The sequence below is a fragment of the Sipha flava genome, unplaced genomic scaffold (assembly GCF_003268045.1).
Source record: "Sipha flava isolate LNK unplaced genomic scaffold, YSA_version1 202_pilon_pilon, whole genome shotgun sequence".
Classification (NCBI taxonomy): domain Eukaryota; kingdom Metazoa; phylum Arthropoda; class Insecta; order Hemiptera; family Aphididae; genus Sipha; species Sipha flava.
In genome coordinates, this window is record NW_020272797.1 from 926921 (window position 1) to 943905 (window position 16985).

The 16985-nt window shown below is 27.1% G+C and overlaps 1 protein-coding gene and 3 pseudogenes across 1 annotated transcript; all 4 read left to right on the forward strand.

The window, feature by feature from the left end:
- Positions 1 to 2292: 2292 nt before the first annotated feature.
- LOC112682304 lies at positions 2293 to 3162 on the forward strand (annotated as a pseudogene).
- A 2915-nt stretch (positions 3163 to 6077) lies between these two features.
- LOC112682353 lies at positions 6078 to 8608 on the forward strand (annotated as a pseudogene).
- A 152-nt stretch (positions 8609 to 8760) lies between these two features.
- On the forward strand, positions 8761 to 9288 carry LOC112682354 (RNA-binding protein MEX3B-like). Its single transcript, XM_025552926.1, has 3 exons — positions 8761 to 8825; positions 8907 to 8960; positions 9062 to 9288. The coding sequence occupies exons 2-3, from the start codon at positions 8957 to 8959 to the stop codon at positions 9229 to 9231; spliced, it is 174 nt and encodes a 57-aa protein (XP_025408711.1). The 5' UTR covers positions 8761 to 8825; positions 8907 to 8956; the 3' UTR covers positions 9232 to 9288.
- Positions 9289 to 10154: 866 nt separating this feature from the next.
- LOC112682301 lies at positions 10155 to 15875 on the forward strand (annotated as a pseudogene).
- Positions 15876 to 16985: the final 1110 nt, after the last annotated feature.

The window sequence follows — 16985 nt, forward strand, 5'->3', positions numbered from 1 at the left end:
ACTTCATATTTTTACCTTAAACATCTGAAGATTGAAGTTGTTCCACTATTATTTTTTTTTTCATAATATATTTTAAATGATTTTGCTTACATAGGTATCCAAAACGTCCAAAGGTCCGTGAAAATGGATTGAGTTCAGTAGACGCTACGATAAGCATAGAGACATAATAGTAAATGATAAAAGTATTATGTGTTCTGCTCATTTTGTGGCTAACTCTTTTAATGTATATAATAAAAATACTATGTTGAAACCTATGGCTATACCATCGTTGATAATTCAACGTGTTTGTTTTGTAAGTTAATTGTACATAATAATTTTTTATTCATTTTATAAGCATTCATTATTCTAAATTTTATATTATCTTATTATATTAGGGTAAATTAGATAGAGTATGATTCATTATTAACCTTATTTGTGTTCTTGGCAGTTATAAGGTATGGGGTATGAAAAAAAACTCTGTTACCAGGGGCACCACGTGGAGGTTCTTACCGTGCCTCCATTTTCTTATATAATTGCAATTTACTATGTTTTAGAAATATAATATAAGTATTAAAAAAAAAAATTAATATATAGTTTGTTTTTTATTTTTATATTATATCATAACGTAGTATCTCAAAAAAAAAAAAAAAAAATAATAATAAAAATTAAAAACTGTTGGGCATAGTTCATGTATTAAATTGAAGATTGTATGTATAAGTGCATTATAGTTTAATTGTATTCTTCATTTAGATTACTATATTGAAAAAAGATTCTAATGGAATTGCAGATTCACTGTAGATATTAATAAGGAGTTTCATGGTTAGATATTATGGCTTTATCATTTATGTAGTCAGCAACAAGGGTGTTTTATTTAGGGAATGATCTGAATATATGCAACGTGTTAATTAATTACAAAATAAGTTGTTTAACTTATAATCATGATAGGACATTTGAGTAAATTTTTTTTTTTTTTAATATTTGAGGAATGACCTATGTTTTATGATGATAAATAAAAAACATTTCATTTTTTTTTTTTTGATTTTAAGTTGACCATTTTGTTAAACTGCATAATGACAATTAAAATATTTCTTTTTTTCTGAAATTGAATTATATTGCTTTAAAAAATGGTTAACTTGAAATTTTGAAAAATGTGAATACTTTTTGAATTTTTTTTAAGTCATCCGAAAAGTTAGGCCATTACTTAAATACTACCTTAAAAAACTCCATTCAAATACTCATACTAGAATATGAATTATGACAACTGACTTTCTAATTAATTAATATACTGTATCATATTATGTGTGACAGTATACCTTTTTGAACTAATTTTGCATTGATTAGATGACCATTTCTAAGGTAAATGAACCGAAGTATCTGATGAAACGAAATAGTGAGAGGACAGAAAATTCTAATGGTCTATTGCGCTGAATGTTTGAGAAATATTAATTAATTAAATAAATGGATGATAACATTTTGCATTTTTTTAAATTATTTTTTTAAACTTTAATAATGTATTTTCCATTACCTAGAAAATTATGTTTGTTTGACCAATACTTTTAGAATTTAATTCGATATAGTATATTATTACTTTTTAATGAATAGTGAACGTTTTCAAATTTCATGAGAATTATCTTGAAGATATATTTTTTTCTCAAATACAGTTCTCCAACATTGAAGCATCATGCCACCCATCAAACCCTTCAGACTAACAAAGCAAACCGGACTCAAAGGTAAATTGATGGTAGTTTGAATTCTAAGCTTAATGTGACCTAAAATCATGTCAGTTATTCCGATTAGATTTACGCGTTGAAATTAAAAAAACCTGTTTGTACTGAAAATTTATTGAGGTCAATAAAAAGTTAAGTTTTTACTGAAAATTAAAAATATTTCATGATGTGTTTAATAGTTATTCACTTATTCGTTTATATATTATTAATTGTTCATCACAGTGGCGTAGCCAGGAACTTTTTAGGGGGGGGGGGGAAATTCAGCAAATTTATATATATTTAATCGGTTGCATCCAAAAACCGTACACATTTGATTTTAACCCCAAAAAGGTTGGTAGAAAAAAACCGCACACTTTATGGATTGCCAGGTAAGTATATCGTACAGCCAAATACCGCACACTTATAGTGGGTAAAAATCTCATTATATAATGTATTAATAATAATGTATTTTGTATAGACGAATGTTGTATATATAATAATAATAAACAGTTGTATCAGTTCGTTCTGTATAGACGTGCGTGTATAGTGTTATCTGTGTGTCGTGTATCTTAATTAATAATTGCGTAATCCAATTATTTACTGTATAATGTTATGCAATGTATGTAACGACGTTATCTACGAGGAAGATGAGTTGAAGTATTCTACATGCAATGAATTTTTTCATTTTGGATGTACGGTGTTAAGAGAAACGACTTTTCGGTAAATGTCAAAAACGGCTAGACATAAATAGGGATGTGCAAAGTGCAAATTCTCAACTGATACTAAAACAAAATCACCTACTGTGAACGTTAAGAAGGGAAATAAAGTAAGTGTGTTAACAAATGAATTATTCATTAATTTAACGGACTCTGGTAAATATATGAGCGATAAGTTTGACTCGTTTGGAGAGCAACTACAAGAACTTCTTAAATCTATGAAAGACATGAGGGAAGAAAACAGAATTTTAAAAGTTCGAAATAATAATTTACATAACGATTTAAATATACTATCGAACAAATTGAATATACTTGAACAAAAGTCACTAGATAAATTCGTTGAAATTGTAAACGTACCGGAAATAAAAAATGGAGATTGTAAAAATACAGTTAAAAAAATTATTGAACGTGGAAATTGATGTTGTCAATTCTTATCGTGTCCAATCAAAATTCAATAGCAGATTAAAGAAAATTATAGCTGAACTAACATCGAAACAAGTAAAAAAAGATCTGATTAAATCATTTAGGAAAATCAAACCAACAGGTAATATTGTGGAAGCAAGTTGAAAAAATGAAGCTATTTATATTAATGATAATTTGACGCAATTCTATAGAAATTTGTTTTATAAAACTAATATATTTGCACGTGATTCGGGGTATAAATTTGTCTGGTTCAGAGACTATAAACTATTTATAAAAAATCTGAACTTACAAAAGCTATAGTTGTTGACAATGAATTATCTTTAACTAAGTTAACTTAATACTTTATTTGTATTTATATTACTATTAGTTTTAACTTTTTACTCTCATGGAAAGTATCTGTAAGGGATATTTGAATTACAGAACAAATTACTATGAATCTTTTTCTGAATTTGTATATATTAATATATATTGAGAATAATGTGTGTAATAATTATCTTAATATAATATGTTGTAATATTAGGAGTGTAAACACACACTTTGATGAGCTTCTATTTTTTCTGGAAAATGATACTAAATATAGGGACATTGATATAATTGTACTTACAGAGACTTCTCATAATGTCCAATCATGTAATTATGTTTTTGATGGCTATAGCTTGTATTTTTCTTCTATAAAAAGGAATCAAAATGATGGTGTTATGGTATTTGCAAAACATTACTAAGTGTAGAGTTTTTTGAGTATGATTTCATAGATTCTAATATAGTAAAACTCTAAAATATCCAATATCAAAGTGACAATTACTTTAATATTTGTCTATAGGTCTCTGATAGCGATAACTTTATAAACTCATTAGGAAAAGTAATAGATGGTTTAAATACTAACAATAAATTAACGGTAATAACTGGTAATATGAATGTCAATATAATCAGTGTAGGTACATGAATATAATAATAAATATCTTGTTATGATATGTGAAAGTGCATTTATCTCTTTTATAAATGTTTATATCAGATTGCCAAAAGGTGTTATAATCATTCTTGTTTAGACCACATTTTTATTAATGGTGATGACAATGTCACAAGTAAAATTAATGCTGGTGTAATACTCACTGATATAACAGATCACTGTACGGTTTGTGTTTCGATTCCAAGTAATGAAAATGTTGTTAATAATCGAAAAATGTTGAATAAAATTGATTATAAATCAATTACGTCAATATTAGCCAATGTAAATTGGACCGAAGTATATGATGCCTAAATTATGTCAATCACTGTTATAATGTTTTTGATCAAATAGGTAATTAATAATACATTTGATAAATCTAATACTCGTAAAATCTTGAGAACATACGTTTAAAAGAATGGATGGCTAATGGATTATTAACCTCAGCCCGTCGCAAACAATTTCTTTCAATGAAATGCAAAAAACATCCAAATAATTTAATGTTAGCTTTACATTATAAAAAATACAAGAATAATCTCACAAAAACTGTAAGGTTAGCTAAAAATTATTTTTATGAACAAAAATTTAAAAATGCAAATTCTAATCCAAAATCAATATGGTATCTAATAAAGGAAGTTACAGGTTCTAAATTGAGGTTTAAAGATAACATTGACAAACTAAAAAATAATGAGCATGAAGTAAATGTGAAAAATGATCCAATGACTGCATTTAATATGTTTAATAATTTTTTTATAAATATCGTTCACAGTAATATAAATAATCAATCAATTCAGAGAATAGTCATGTTTCTAATAACGTTTCTTTTAATGATGTGTTTCAAAAAAAAATCGAGTCGTCGGACATACTAGGTATTATTAATAGCTTTAAAGACGATACAGCAAGTGGTTTAGATAAAGTGTCCGTAAAAATGTTAAAATGTATTAGTAAATTGGTAGTGGATCCTATTGTTTATATATATAACTTAAGTATTGAATAAAGTATTTTTCCTGATACCTTAAAAGTAGCTGACCTTTGTTTAAAAGTGGTGATAAATCGATTATGAGCAACTATAGGCCAATATTCATGTTGACCAATTTTTCTAAGATGTTTGAAAAAATTATCAAATCCAGACTGATTGAGTTCTTAAAAAAAATAACTTATAATCAAAAAAACAATATGGCTTTAGACCGGAGTTAAGTACTGAGAATGCTCTTTATAAAGTCACTCAATTTCTATACAGTAATCTAGATAATAGCAATAAATGATTAGTAATATTTTGAGACATAACCAAGGCTTTTGATACAGTGAATCATAAAATCTTATTAAACATACTACCTAGATTTGGAATTAATAATTCAAGCCTAAACTGATTTAAAAGCTATTTGTATAATAGAAAACAGTCAGTTAAAATTAATGTAGTAAATGGTAGCATATATGGAATTAAAAACGGTGTATCTCAAGGTAGTGTTCTTGGACCCATTCTATTTCTTATATATACTATCGAAATTTGTAATATTAATTATGATGGGTCGATAGTTACTTATGCTGATGACACTTGTATTCTATTCTCACACAAATCATGAGATGGGGTATATGAGGAAGCTTACAAAGGTTTCAATCAGATAATAAACATTTTAAGCAGACCAACGGGCAACGACCAACTATTAACTAATAACTATTAGTTCTACATAATAAGGTACTTTTCAGTGGCACAACTAGGTGGGGGGTTTGGGGGTTGTGACCCCCCCCCCGAAATTTTTCTGAGGTTTCTACAAATTTTACGTAGGAAAAAAAGTTATTTATTTTAATTACGCGAAACGGCAGATTGTCGATTGATATGAATATTATTCGTATGACGGTTGTAGATATAATATTATATCTACAACATAGAGTAATAATTATTCTATAATCTACAACTACCGTGATTTATATTAAAATTGATAAAAAAGATAACATGACAATATGGAACGTCTCACTGCCTGAATCTCGCAATATCATACAGCTGTAATGTAGTAGATATTAGGAATTCTATGGGGATAATGCAATCAGTTTGTAAATTTTTTGGATATCCTAAAAGGCAAAATATTTTACAAGAATCTATTAAAAACATAGTACCAGAATCCAAATCATCAAAACTAAAGCAATTTTGTGCTACAAGATGGATAGAACGTCATGATGCAGTATTGATATTCCATAAGATTTAACCTGCCGTTATTAATGCTCTAGATGAGATATATAAATGGAGAGATATAGATTCATCTACAACAGCAAACCAGTTAAATACCTCAATACATCAATTTAAGTTTAAGAGAGAGAGCTATTAGGGAGAATATTATTCCACACAATATTGTTGACCAGGAAGCGCATTTGTAAGTCTTTTAACAAATTAATCATTTGACCTTATAACATGATTGTATATGAATGTATTAAGTACAAATAAATAATTATATAGATTCCCTGAAGCAGCGATGTATATAGGTCGTCCAGCTGCTCTTAGGGCTATTGCAGGAGCTAGGCATCGGAACGATCCTCCTGTTCCAGATTCTTTAGCAGACTGGATAAATATTTTGAATTCTAATGAATGGAGCCCAAGATTGTGATATGTTAATGGGTCAATGACTCCTTTCTACCAAGGCCCCTTGGAGTTATTGAGGGATGATGGAAGTACACGCTTTGTAGGACTCGTGTTTACCAACAATACTTTCATGCAAGAATTGAATGCACACCTCGAAAGAGTACGAACAATGTGTATGGACGGAACTTTTCAAATAAGACTACGGCAACCAGCTGATATAGAACAGTTGTTTACAGTACAAATTATTTTTAATAATGTGGTTAGTTTAAAATAAAGACATACATAGTACACATGTAAATATTATACATACATTTAAAATATGATTTATCTCTTTTCAAGCAATCCCAATTATACATGCCCTACTAGTTGATCGCCAAACCGAGTCCTACATCCGGGTACTCCAATTTCTAAGGTATGATTTGCAGTTGAACATAAATTATGAAAACCTGCAGGTCATGACTGATTTTGAACAGTGCCTAAGAAATGCCATAAGTAGAGTACTCCCAGAAGCCAACAATTCTGGCTGTTGGTTTCACTATATTCAGGTAGGTACTTTAAAAATAAAGAGAAATCAAATTAACTCTTACTATACATAAATAAATTATTTAATGACATGTAAAGGTAATTGATAGTTTTTTAATAAATGTTGTCTTTTTCAGAGTATTATACGTTATGTTTGAAGTCATCATCTAATGCGGTTATGCAGAGAAAATGGAAATGCAAGGCGAATTCTGCGAATGGTAATATTTTTTTTACAATGAATAAGAGAGTAAATGAGAATTTTATTATAAAATTAAAAACTTTTACAGCATAACCACTAAACAAAGGAAAATATATTGAGTAAGAATGTACTATGTACCAGAATTCGTTTTAATTTAATAAAAAAAACAAAATAGCATATGTGCTAAATAATTGCATCTGTAGTAGAATAAAGTGTTGTACTTGCATGTAAATATTAAAAAAAATTTTCTTTGGTTAGAAATTTCTCTTTCCCTTTTAATAAATTAATTTTAGTTAGGTATGCAAGTAAAAATTTACTAATTAAACTAATATATCAATAGTTTTGTACAGTTGTAATATTTGATTGATTTTTCTTAACATTAATTTGTGTTAACATTTTTTATATTAGTTAATGGCTTTAGTTCATCTGCCAGCAGTTGTCATACAACATCATGGTAATTCTTTCTCTATCCACTTAGGCTTTAGACTAATTCAAGATCTAGGTGAGTTAATAATCATTAATTAAATAATGTTAAGTCATTTGTTTAGGTGTTAGTTTTATGAATATGATTTTAATATTTTTAACTACAGTTACCAGCTATAATTTAGTGATAGAACTGGAACCTCTAATACGATATTATGAGCGATTCTGGATGGATACAGTGACTCCGCAGAGGTTTACAGTATTTGGACTCGCACACAGAACCAATAATTTTAAAAAGTCATATCATGCGTCACTCCTCCGATTAATGGGTCAACACCCAAACCTTTATCGGTTCTATGGTAATTATTTAAAAAAAAATAAAACTGTAAGGAACTGTAGTAATTGTAAAGAAAAAGTCTGTATTTGTACAAATTTTTAGATCACTTAAGAACAGTCGAGGAAAGGGCTCAAAATGATTTTAGTAGAGCAGTCAATGGACAGAGGGTATGGGCAATAATAGTTTTTAAATAATTTGTGAACTGTTATAATATAATTGTTGTTTATTAAATGTTTAGATTTGTAATCTCTGTATATGTGTAATTTATAATTGTTATAATTTAATAGGTAAGACAAACAAATTATAGATTAAATCTAAGCAATAGTACAACTATCAGAAATGCTTGGGTGAATGTGGAAAATGGTTACTACAATTTGGAAGATTTCATAAGAAATGTTTCATACACCCCGGAACAAATATTCAGGAACGAAATTGGGGAGCCAAATTTTCCACATCGTAATACATCTTGCATGTTATTTAAAGTGATCAATAGTTTTAGTTTAACTTTATATTTTAATTTTTATATTTAGAAGCTATAGTTCCAGCTATAAATATGCAGCTACTAGTACCATCAGCACCATTACAACCACAGCCAATTTTGCCCCCCTTCATATTGGGTCCAATCCGTCAACCACCTATTCTTCAGAATCAGTTCCCGATTCGACCATTGTCACCACCACATCAGATTCAAATTCGTCCTCCATCTCCAGTGTTACATATGGGAGAGTTAATAGTCGATGTTCCTCTCAGGAGACGCGGTCGAGGTAGATGAAGGCATTTCCAAATTGGTCGACCTTATCATATAGGTAAAAAAAAAAAATGTTTTAAAGCACTAGTTAATTTAATATATAGTGAATCCAATAAAATATAATATAGAAAATCATAGTCGCAGAGCAAAAGGACCATGGTGGCAAACAATTGCTGGCAATGGTAGAGGTGATGAACAGCCACTACCATATCATGAAATAGCACTATTGAATAGAGAGATTGATAATGATTTTGGTAAAGCTTATTTGAATTTAAATATAAATCACAACAAGAATTGATTTTAAGTTTAAATATAAAATTTTTTATTGTTTACAGAACCAATTATTCCTTTACCGGCCAATGACCACCCACTTATTTTGGAGAATATGGGTAGATAAATATAAAATTATTTTTACAATTATTATACTATACGCATAAAACATTAAATGTAAATGATATACCTAATTTGTATTTTTTTCGTTTTTTTGTAGATGTCTTGGAACTGTGTACAATATGTTTTGAAGAAGTAGTGGTTGTAAGGTTGAATCCCTGTGACCATCAATATTGTATTCAGTGTGTCACTAGAATGATGGAAGAAAATTATAATATATGTTATCTTTGTAGAAATTCAATATCTAGATATGAAGGGTATAATATTTAAAAAAAATTAATTTTTTGTAATTTTCAATTGTATTTTTTTTATATATGTATCTTAAAGGCCGAAACTAAAGAAAAAAAATAAAGATATTTTTAGTGTGTTTTGAATTTTGAATTTAACATATTAGTTATTTTTATCTTGTACATATTATATATACCTATATCTATTTAAATAAAATTCTTTAAAACAAAATTTGTTACCATATATTTTTAATTGACTGAATAAGTACCGACGTTTTGGATCATAAATGATTTATTTGAGTAAAAAAAAAAATTTCTCTTACACAAAAAAATCAAAGAAATATCATAATTAAAAAAACATCCGAATTGTATACAAATTCATCCAAGTTGACTTGTTTTGCATATTTCTTAGATAGAATAATTATATTATTGTATTTATGATGGATACATAAAATATTATTAACATTGCTACATTATTAAGTAAGTTTAGCATGAAGTTAATAAATAGGGAATCTATTCAAAACAATAATATGGAATGCTTGATTAAATAGGAAGTCAGCAGTGGTTAATAGTTCAAAAGTATGCTGCTAAGAACTATTCATATTTTACTATATAAATATTTATATAATTTAAATAACTTATAGGTATTGTAGTGCATTGTAAGAAAAATGAGTTTAGACTTTAGATTAAGTTAATGTGTAGAAAATACATAGATATTATTGAAATTAGAAATTCTTTGTCTCATACGTGATTGAACGAATGAACTTCGATGAGTGGTCAAGCACTGCAACTGAACAGAAGTGAATTTTTTTTCCGGAAAAAAGATATTATTAACGATTCTAAGAACTTGGTGAAAGATTGAATACTCATTATGTAATCCAAATTATTCACAGAATGTTCGTGTAAGTGCATATTATGTGGATATGATAACATTTTCTTAATCATTTGTTCCGATGAAATAGAAAAATGTTGTTCCAAAACACTGTAGTTCCACAAAATATTTTTTCCAGTGGTCTTTTGTTCCACATTTGGAAGAAGTATAGTGTGGAACAAAAGTGAATCGGAACAAATATTTTGTGGAACAATACTGTATAGCCCAAGTTTAACATACTTTTTCTCAAATAGTATATTGTACAGTCTCGATGTCTCCGTGGGTACGTTCGAAGGAGAGTTATTAGAACGTGGATATAAAATGAGGAAATGAAAATGATAACGAAAATTAATTTTGGGCCAGGCTTGTTGGAATTTTTTAAAAATAGGAACATCAGGACCAATAGTATTTATTTTTAATTTAACTTCAAAAACACTTCTTAGCACTAATTCGAATATATGTCGCCTACAAGGTATATATAAAAGATTTCGTCCTATCAGTTGTTCCAATATAATACAGGCACCATTCAAGCGATCTGTGTTTGATGCCGTCGTGTCACAACATAAAGCTTGTACTTTATTTGTTACACCTCAATCATTTATAATATCAAATATTGCATTTGCTTGTTGTTCTCCAGTACCACTTTTGAGCTTTGGCACACCAAGTAATTGAGTTATTCCCTCAAACGAAACAAATAGATTTACGAAAAATTTTGTCTGAACATTTTTTATAGAGAATATCTGAATCTACAATTTAGGTCCTATATAATTTAATCATATTGTTTTTTTTAATAATATTTTTAAATTTTATATATTTTAGAGACCAGATATCAAAATTATACTAATGAGTGCAACATTAAATGCAGCAACTTTTTCTAAATATTACAATGACTGCCCATCTTTGAACATACCAGGATTTACATATCCAGTTGAAGAAGTCTATCTTGAAGATATTTATTCATTAAATAGGTTTGCGCATTGTATTTCTTATAATTTCTTACATCGAGTTTTTCAAATATTATTTATTGAAAATAGATTCAGGTATTTTCCTAAAAAAATTTTGAGACAATGCAAATTAAAACCTGGCGATCCATTTCTAGACTTTGTAGTTCCCTATGTTAAGTGAGTATATTATTGAAAATATTTTTGAATGTTCATATAACAACATTTCAAATAATAATAACTAAACTTTTTGTAGTGAAATGAGAAGATCTAAAAGATATAATTCTGCAATATTGAATTTGTTGGAAAATCCAACATCTGAAGATACGGATTATGAGTTGATATTAGAACTTATAAATTACATTTGTAATAATAAAGATGATGGAGCAATACTTGTGTTTCTTTCTGGATGGGATCAAATATCTAAAATGACTAAAATTCTTAAAGATAAAGGCTTTGGAAATACATGTAATGTATAATTTGTGATTTTAAAAAAAAAATTAACTATGTTAAATAAGTAGGGTTAAACATTTAATGAGTAGTTCTTGATACTCAAATATTTCTTCAGATTTTTTAGCAATTTTGATTGCCAGTTTTTAAATATTTTGATATTTTAAATAATTATTTTTCCATGTAGATTTAATGAATGAATATTGGTAAAAGTTTTTAGTTGAAATATTGATAATTATTAGTTTAAAAATAACTTTTTAAACTTATTGTATTATTGTAAGTTTTAATAAATTTGAAATCTTTATTGCTAATTTTTTACTGAACCTGAGTACATTAAACTTAACTATTTGTTAAATTTTGGTACTTTTTACAAGTATCTAACTAAATTTATATAATTTTCTCAAATTCAGTTTCAGATTTGAATTAGCTTTTTAAACTTTTTTCTGATTTCCGTTTTTATTTTAAGTGTATAATTTTGAAAAAAAAAATTCAAAGTATTCAAAATTAGTATTAATACTTAACACTTGTTTGAAGCTCTGATTTCAAAGAATTATTTAATTAACATGAAATGTTAAATTTATAGTTCATTAGTTTTATTTGTCATATGCTAAAAAAAGAAAAAATCAGTTTTGTAATTTATTGAATTACATTTTTTTTTTTCTTTGTAGCTCGTTACATACTTCTTCCTTTGCATTCCATGTTACCAACTGTATCTTAAGAATCTTTTTTGAATCATCACCACCAGGTAAGCTAAAATGGTTTTGTTAATTAAATACAAGTTAGTATAATATTAGTTTTAAAGGTGTTTGTAAGATTATTTTATCCACAAACATTGCAGAAACTTCAGTTACTATAGATGATTATATATAGATGAACTAGTTTATGTTATTAATAATGGTCGTATAAAATTAAAAGGATTTGATGCAGAAAATAATATTGGGACTCTAACAGAAAAATGGGTGAGTTTGGCCAATGCAAGACAACGTCGTGGTCGAGCAGGCCGTCTAAGGCCTGGTATTTGCTACCATTTGTATACAAAAGGACGTGAAAATTCATTTGATGATTATGTACTACCTGAGATGACGAGAACAAGTTTAGAAGAAGTAATACTTCAGGCTAAAATTTTACAAGTTGAAAAGGTAACTCCATTTTTAGAGAAAGTTACGAATCCACCTGAAACTAAAGCTCTTGAAGTGGCTTTAAAAGTATATTTTGATTTATTTTATAGAAATTATATTATTACTTTAATAATTTTGGTTATTTTCTAGTTATTAATTGACCTGAATGCTTTGGATGAAAAGGAAAATCTTACTCTATTAGGCTTTCATTTAGTAAAATTACCAATTGGTCCCAGAGGCTGATTTCCCATTAGGCATTGTAGACAGCTGCCTAGGGTGGCAAAATTTGGGGGGCGGCAAATTTTGTAGCGTTTTATTAAAAAACATCAAACGATCAAACATATAGTGATATTCAGTATACCAATCTATTTTGGTTCATTATAATTTATAGTCATTACCTATAAATATTATAGTAAACAATTATATAGAAAACAGTTTTTGATAATACTATATATTTTATTTTATTTTGTAGGTTTTTATTCAAATTCAGTGAACAACCATTGACATTTTTTTCAAAGTAGGCTAAATAACTTCAGGCGAAAAAATAGTCTAAAAATGAAAATGGATGTCCACTACTATTGTCTATATATTAAATATTTAGAGTAGGTATTTTGGAGGGGTATTATAACTTTTTCACCTATTATAGGAGCGGCAAATTTTTGGTGCCTATAGCCGTAAAAAAGATAAATCCGCCTCTGATTAGTCTTCTTGCAGGCAAAATGATTATTCTAGGTACAATGTTTAGCTGCTTAAGTCCAATAATGACCATTGCTGCCAGTTTAAATTTCATAGATCCATTTGTTATGCCGGTGAGTAAATAGATTTTATTATTTATTTTTACTTTAATACTTAAAATCTTGAATTTTACAGACAAATGATAAATACCAATGTCATGATGTAAAAAATAAATGGATGAAGGTCACCTAAGTTATCATCTCATGGTCACTAGAGCAATAAGTAAATTTTTACAAGCAAAACAAGAAAACAGGGCTTGGGAATTTTGCAGAGAAAATTGTTTGATGTACAATACTATGAATATGTAACATGATTTAAAGTCTCGATATGACAAGTATTTATGTGATCTAAGATTTATAAAAAATTCCAATTATTCAGATCCTGAGTATAACCAGAATTCAAATAATGTTAAACTGTTGAAGTGTGTTTTAGTTGCTGGTTTATGTCCCAATATTGCTGTTTGCAAGTAAGCAATATTTTATATTTAAATTAATCATATAAATTAATTCTTTTATAATTTTTTAAGTTCCGAAGTTATAGCAAACGGTCGAAAGTTATCAAAATTTGTGACTGCTGAAGATGGAAAAGTTGAAATTCATCCAAAATCTGTGAACTCTATTGATAATTACTACATTAGTCCTTTATTGTTATACCACACTAAACTAAAGACTACTTAAATATATTTACACGACACCACTATGGTTTACCCATTTCCAGTAGTATTTTTTGCCAAAAGCTTCAAAGTAACTGGTGAAAAAGCTGATCATATTTCATTTAGTCTTAATTCACAAGTAAATTTCACATGTTCAGCTAGAACAGCAAATCTTATTAAGGTGATTATAATTATTATTATATTTTATACATATAAAAATATTTAAACACTTGGTTATAAAAATTGGTTATAAATAGTAATAAATTTGGATCATAATTTGCTTGAATAAAATTTTAAGTTCTTTTAAATATCTTGATATTCATGAATATTGTTTATTTTCATTTTAAAATTTGTTCTAAAATTTGAGCCATTGCAATTTGACTCTTATGTTACCATTGATTATGAACATTATATTATATTGATTAAATTAATTTTTGTTTTAATTATTTTCTACATTTCATGAGTTATTTATATTTTGTTGGATTTTTAGTCTTATTATTATGTTATTTCAAATTTATAATATTGCTTTACTTTATTATTCAGTCATTAATACAACTTTAAATTTTTAATATGTATTATTAGTATAAAAATTTGTGTAAACTTAATTTTGTCAATTAATATGCAATAAAAAATATTTAGAAATTAAATACAAAAATCATTATACTTTACTAAATATTTAGATACATTTTATTATTATTTTTTATAGTCATTTCTAAAATAAATTTATTCTTCTGGTGTATGATTTTTAGCTAGTAAGAAATAGATTGAAATGGTTGATTGATTATCTAATGTCACACCCCGAAGAAATAAGTTTCAATTCAAATTCAGCCAGTGGAAAAGCACTAAGGTATGTATTAAATTAGTTATACTTATTTAATAATGTTTTACATTTTAATATTTATTACTATTCAATATTAGTGATAAAATATTTATGGAACAAATATTATTTTAAATATTTGTAATGATAACAAATGCATATATAAATATATTATAATTATTTGAAACCAACTTATCTGGCAAAAATTGTTTTGCCTGTAAAGAATTTGTATAAATTTAAGCTTTAAATCGTTACTTCTAAAAATAATTATGTGTTCAACTTTTATTGAACATCATATTCTTTATTGAATGAAAAAAAATTATTGAACGTGTCATAAGAATGTATGCTAATTGCTAGTTTTATATTTTAAATTAAGACTTTAATTTTTCATTGATTATGATTCTTATTATGACAATTAAGTTAGGTAATTTCAATTGAATTGACATTACATTTTTATCGAGTTACTTGTGCTAATAGTAAATTGCGTCAATTGATGTAGTAGTTGTAGTATTATCAATACAATTTTATTTTTATTTTTATTGAAGAACTTTATAGATGACTGATCTGCTATATGAACTAATTGTATTTTTTAGTATATATTTTAATTGCTTATTAGTGCTGAGCCTACTTATTATTATTATTTTATTCCTCGTTTGTTAATATTAAAAGTTAGTTGTTCCTCTTTTGATTTTTTAGGGTAGGATTAATGTAAAATATAGAAATTGATATTTAGGTATTTTTATTGACAACATTTGATAATCCTATGATGATAATCTTATTATATTTTTTATTCCATCATTATATTTTACCAAATATACCGAAGTGTAATATTAGGTTGTAAGTTTTTATTAAAAAAAAAAAAAAAAAAAAAATAATCTAATATCAATGAACAAATACTTTAATTATTTTCAATAATGTTCCCTAGGCACTACTTGACTTTGATTTTCTTCAATTTCTGTCAAATATTTTTCTAATATTTCTTATAACATGATTTTGTAAGTTTTACTTGTTATTCTATTAATTGTATATTAAAATTATTTTTCAGGCTTGTTGTTGATCTCATATCTGCAGATCATCCTGGTGTGTTACGATTCTCTCGATAATATTAATTTTTGTTAATTTGAATAATTAAATTGAATAAGTTATTAAATATTTGTTTTTATCCAATTTTAAACGAATACGTAGTAAGATCAAAAATTTCTCGGAATTTATTATTAGCAATTATAGTTTTTGTCGTAATCGTAAATAATGTTTGAAATGCAAACTAAAATGCGTAATTGTGGAATAAGTAAATAATAGACCAGCAAATTCAGTTTTGAAGCGCTGGTAGATAAGGACAATAAAAATATCAGACGCGACACGCTGCTCGTCGATAATCGGTGGTAGAACGATAAATGGGCCGCGGTACAGGAAATTCACTCACACTTATGATCATTTACTACACACACACATAAACGACGCGCACGCACGTACTATACAGATTGTCAAAGCATTGCCTATACAAAACTCCTTAAAAACGGTCGGTATGGAATAGATCTGGCCTTATGGCCAAATAATTCGTATCTCCCATTCATAGTAATTAATAATATATACATAATTAATCGTCATTATTCATAAATAATAATACATGCTATGTAAAATTATTTTAGAACTATTCTTTTGCAAGTAAAGTAATACAAATGAAATTTATTATTTAGTTATTAATTATTTTTTACACACTTTGTAAATTATCTAGATAAGTAATAGATTATAATAGAACAGTTAGCATATGCAGATGATATCGCTTTCCTTGGAGAAGATTTAGGTATGATAAAAAGTTTAGGAAATACACAAATAAATACGGTAAAAAAGTGAGCATGTCCGTTAATGGTAATAAAACAGAGTACTTAGTGGCTAGTCGAGGAAATAAGAATTGTAGACAATAACAATGTATCGAAATAGAAGAATACAATTTCAAAAGAGTGTTACAATTTAAGTATCTTGAATCGATTGTGACTAAGAAAAACGATGTTTAGACCGGGGTGCCATTAAGGGCATAACAAGCTTTTAAAAAATATTATGGGTAAGAAAAAGTTTTTAAATCAAAGACCTAATCCAAAAACCTAAAAATAAAAATGTATACGACACTACTAAGGCCAATTGTCCTATACACGCTTCGAAAACGTGAGCACTGAAAAAAACAAAAAAATCGTGACTAAAAGTATTTGAAAAAT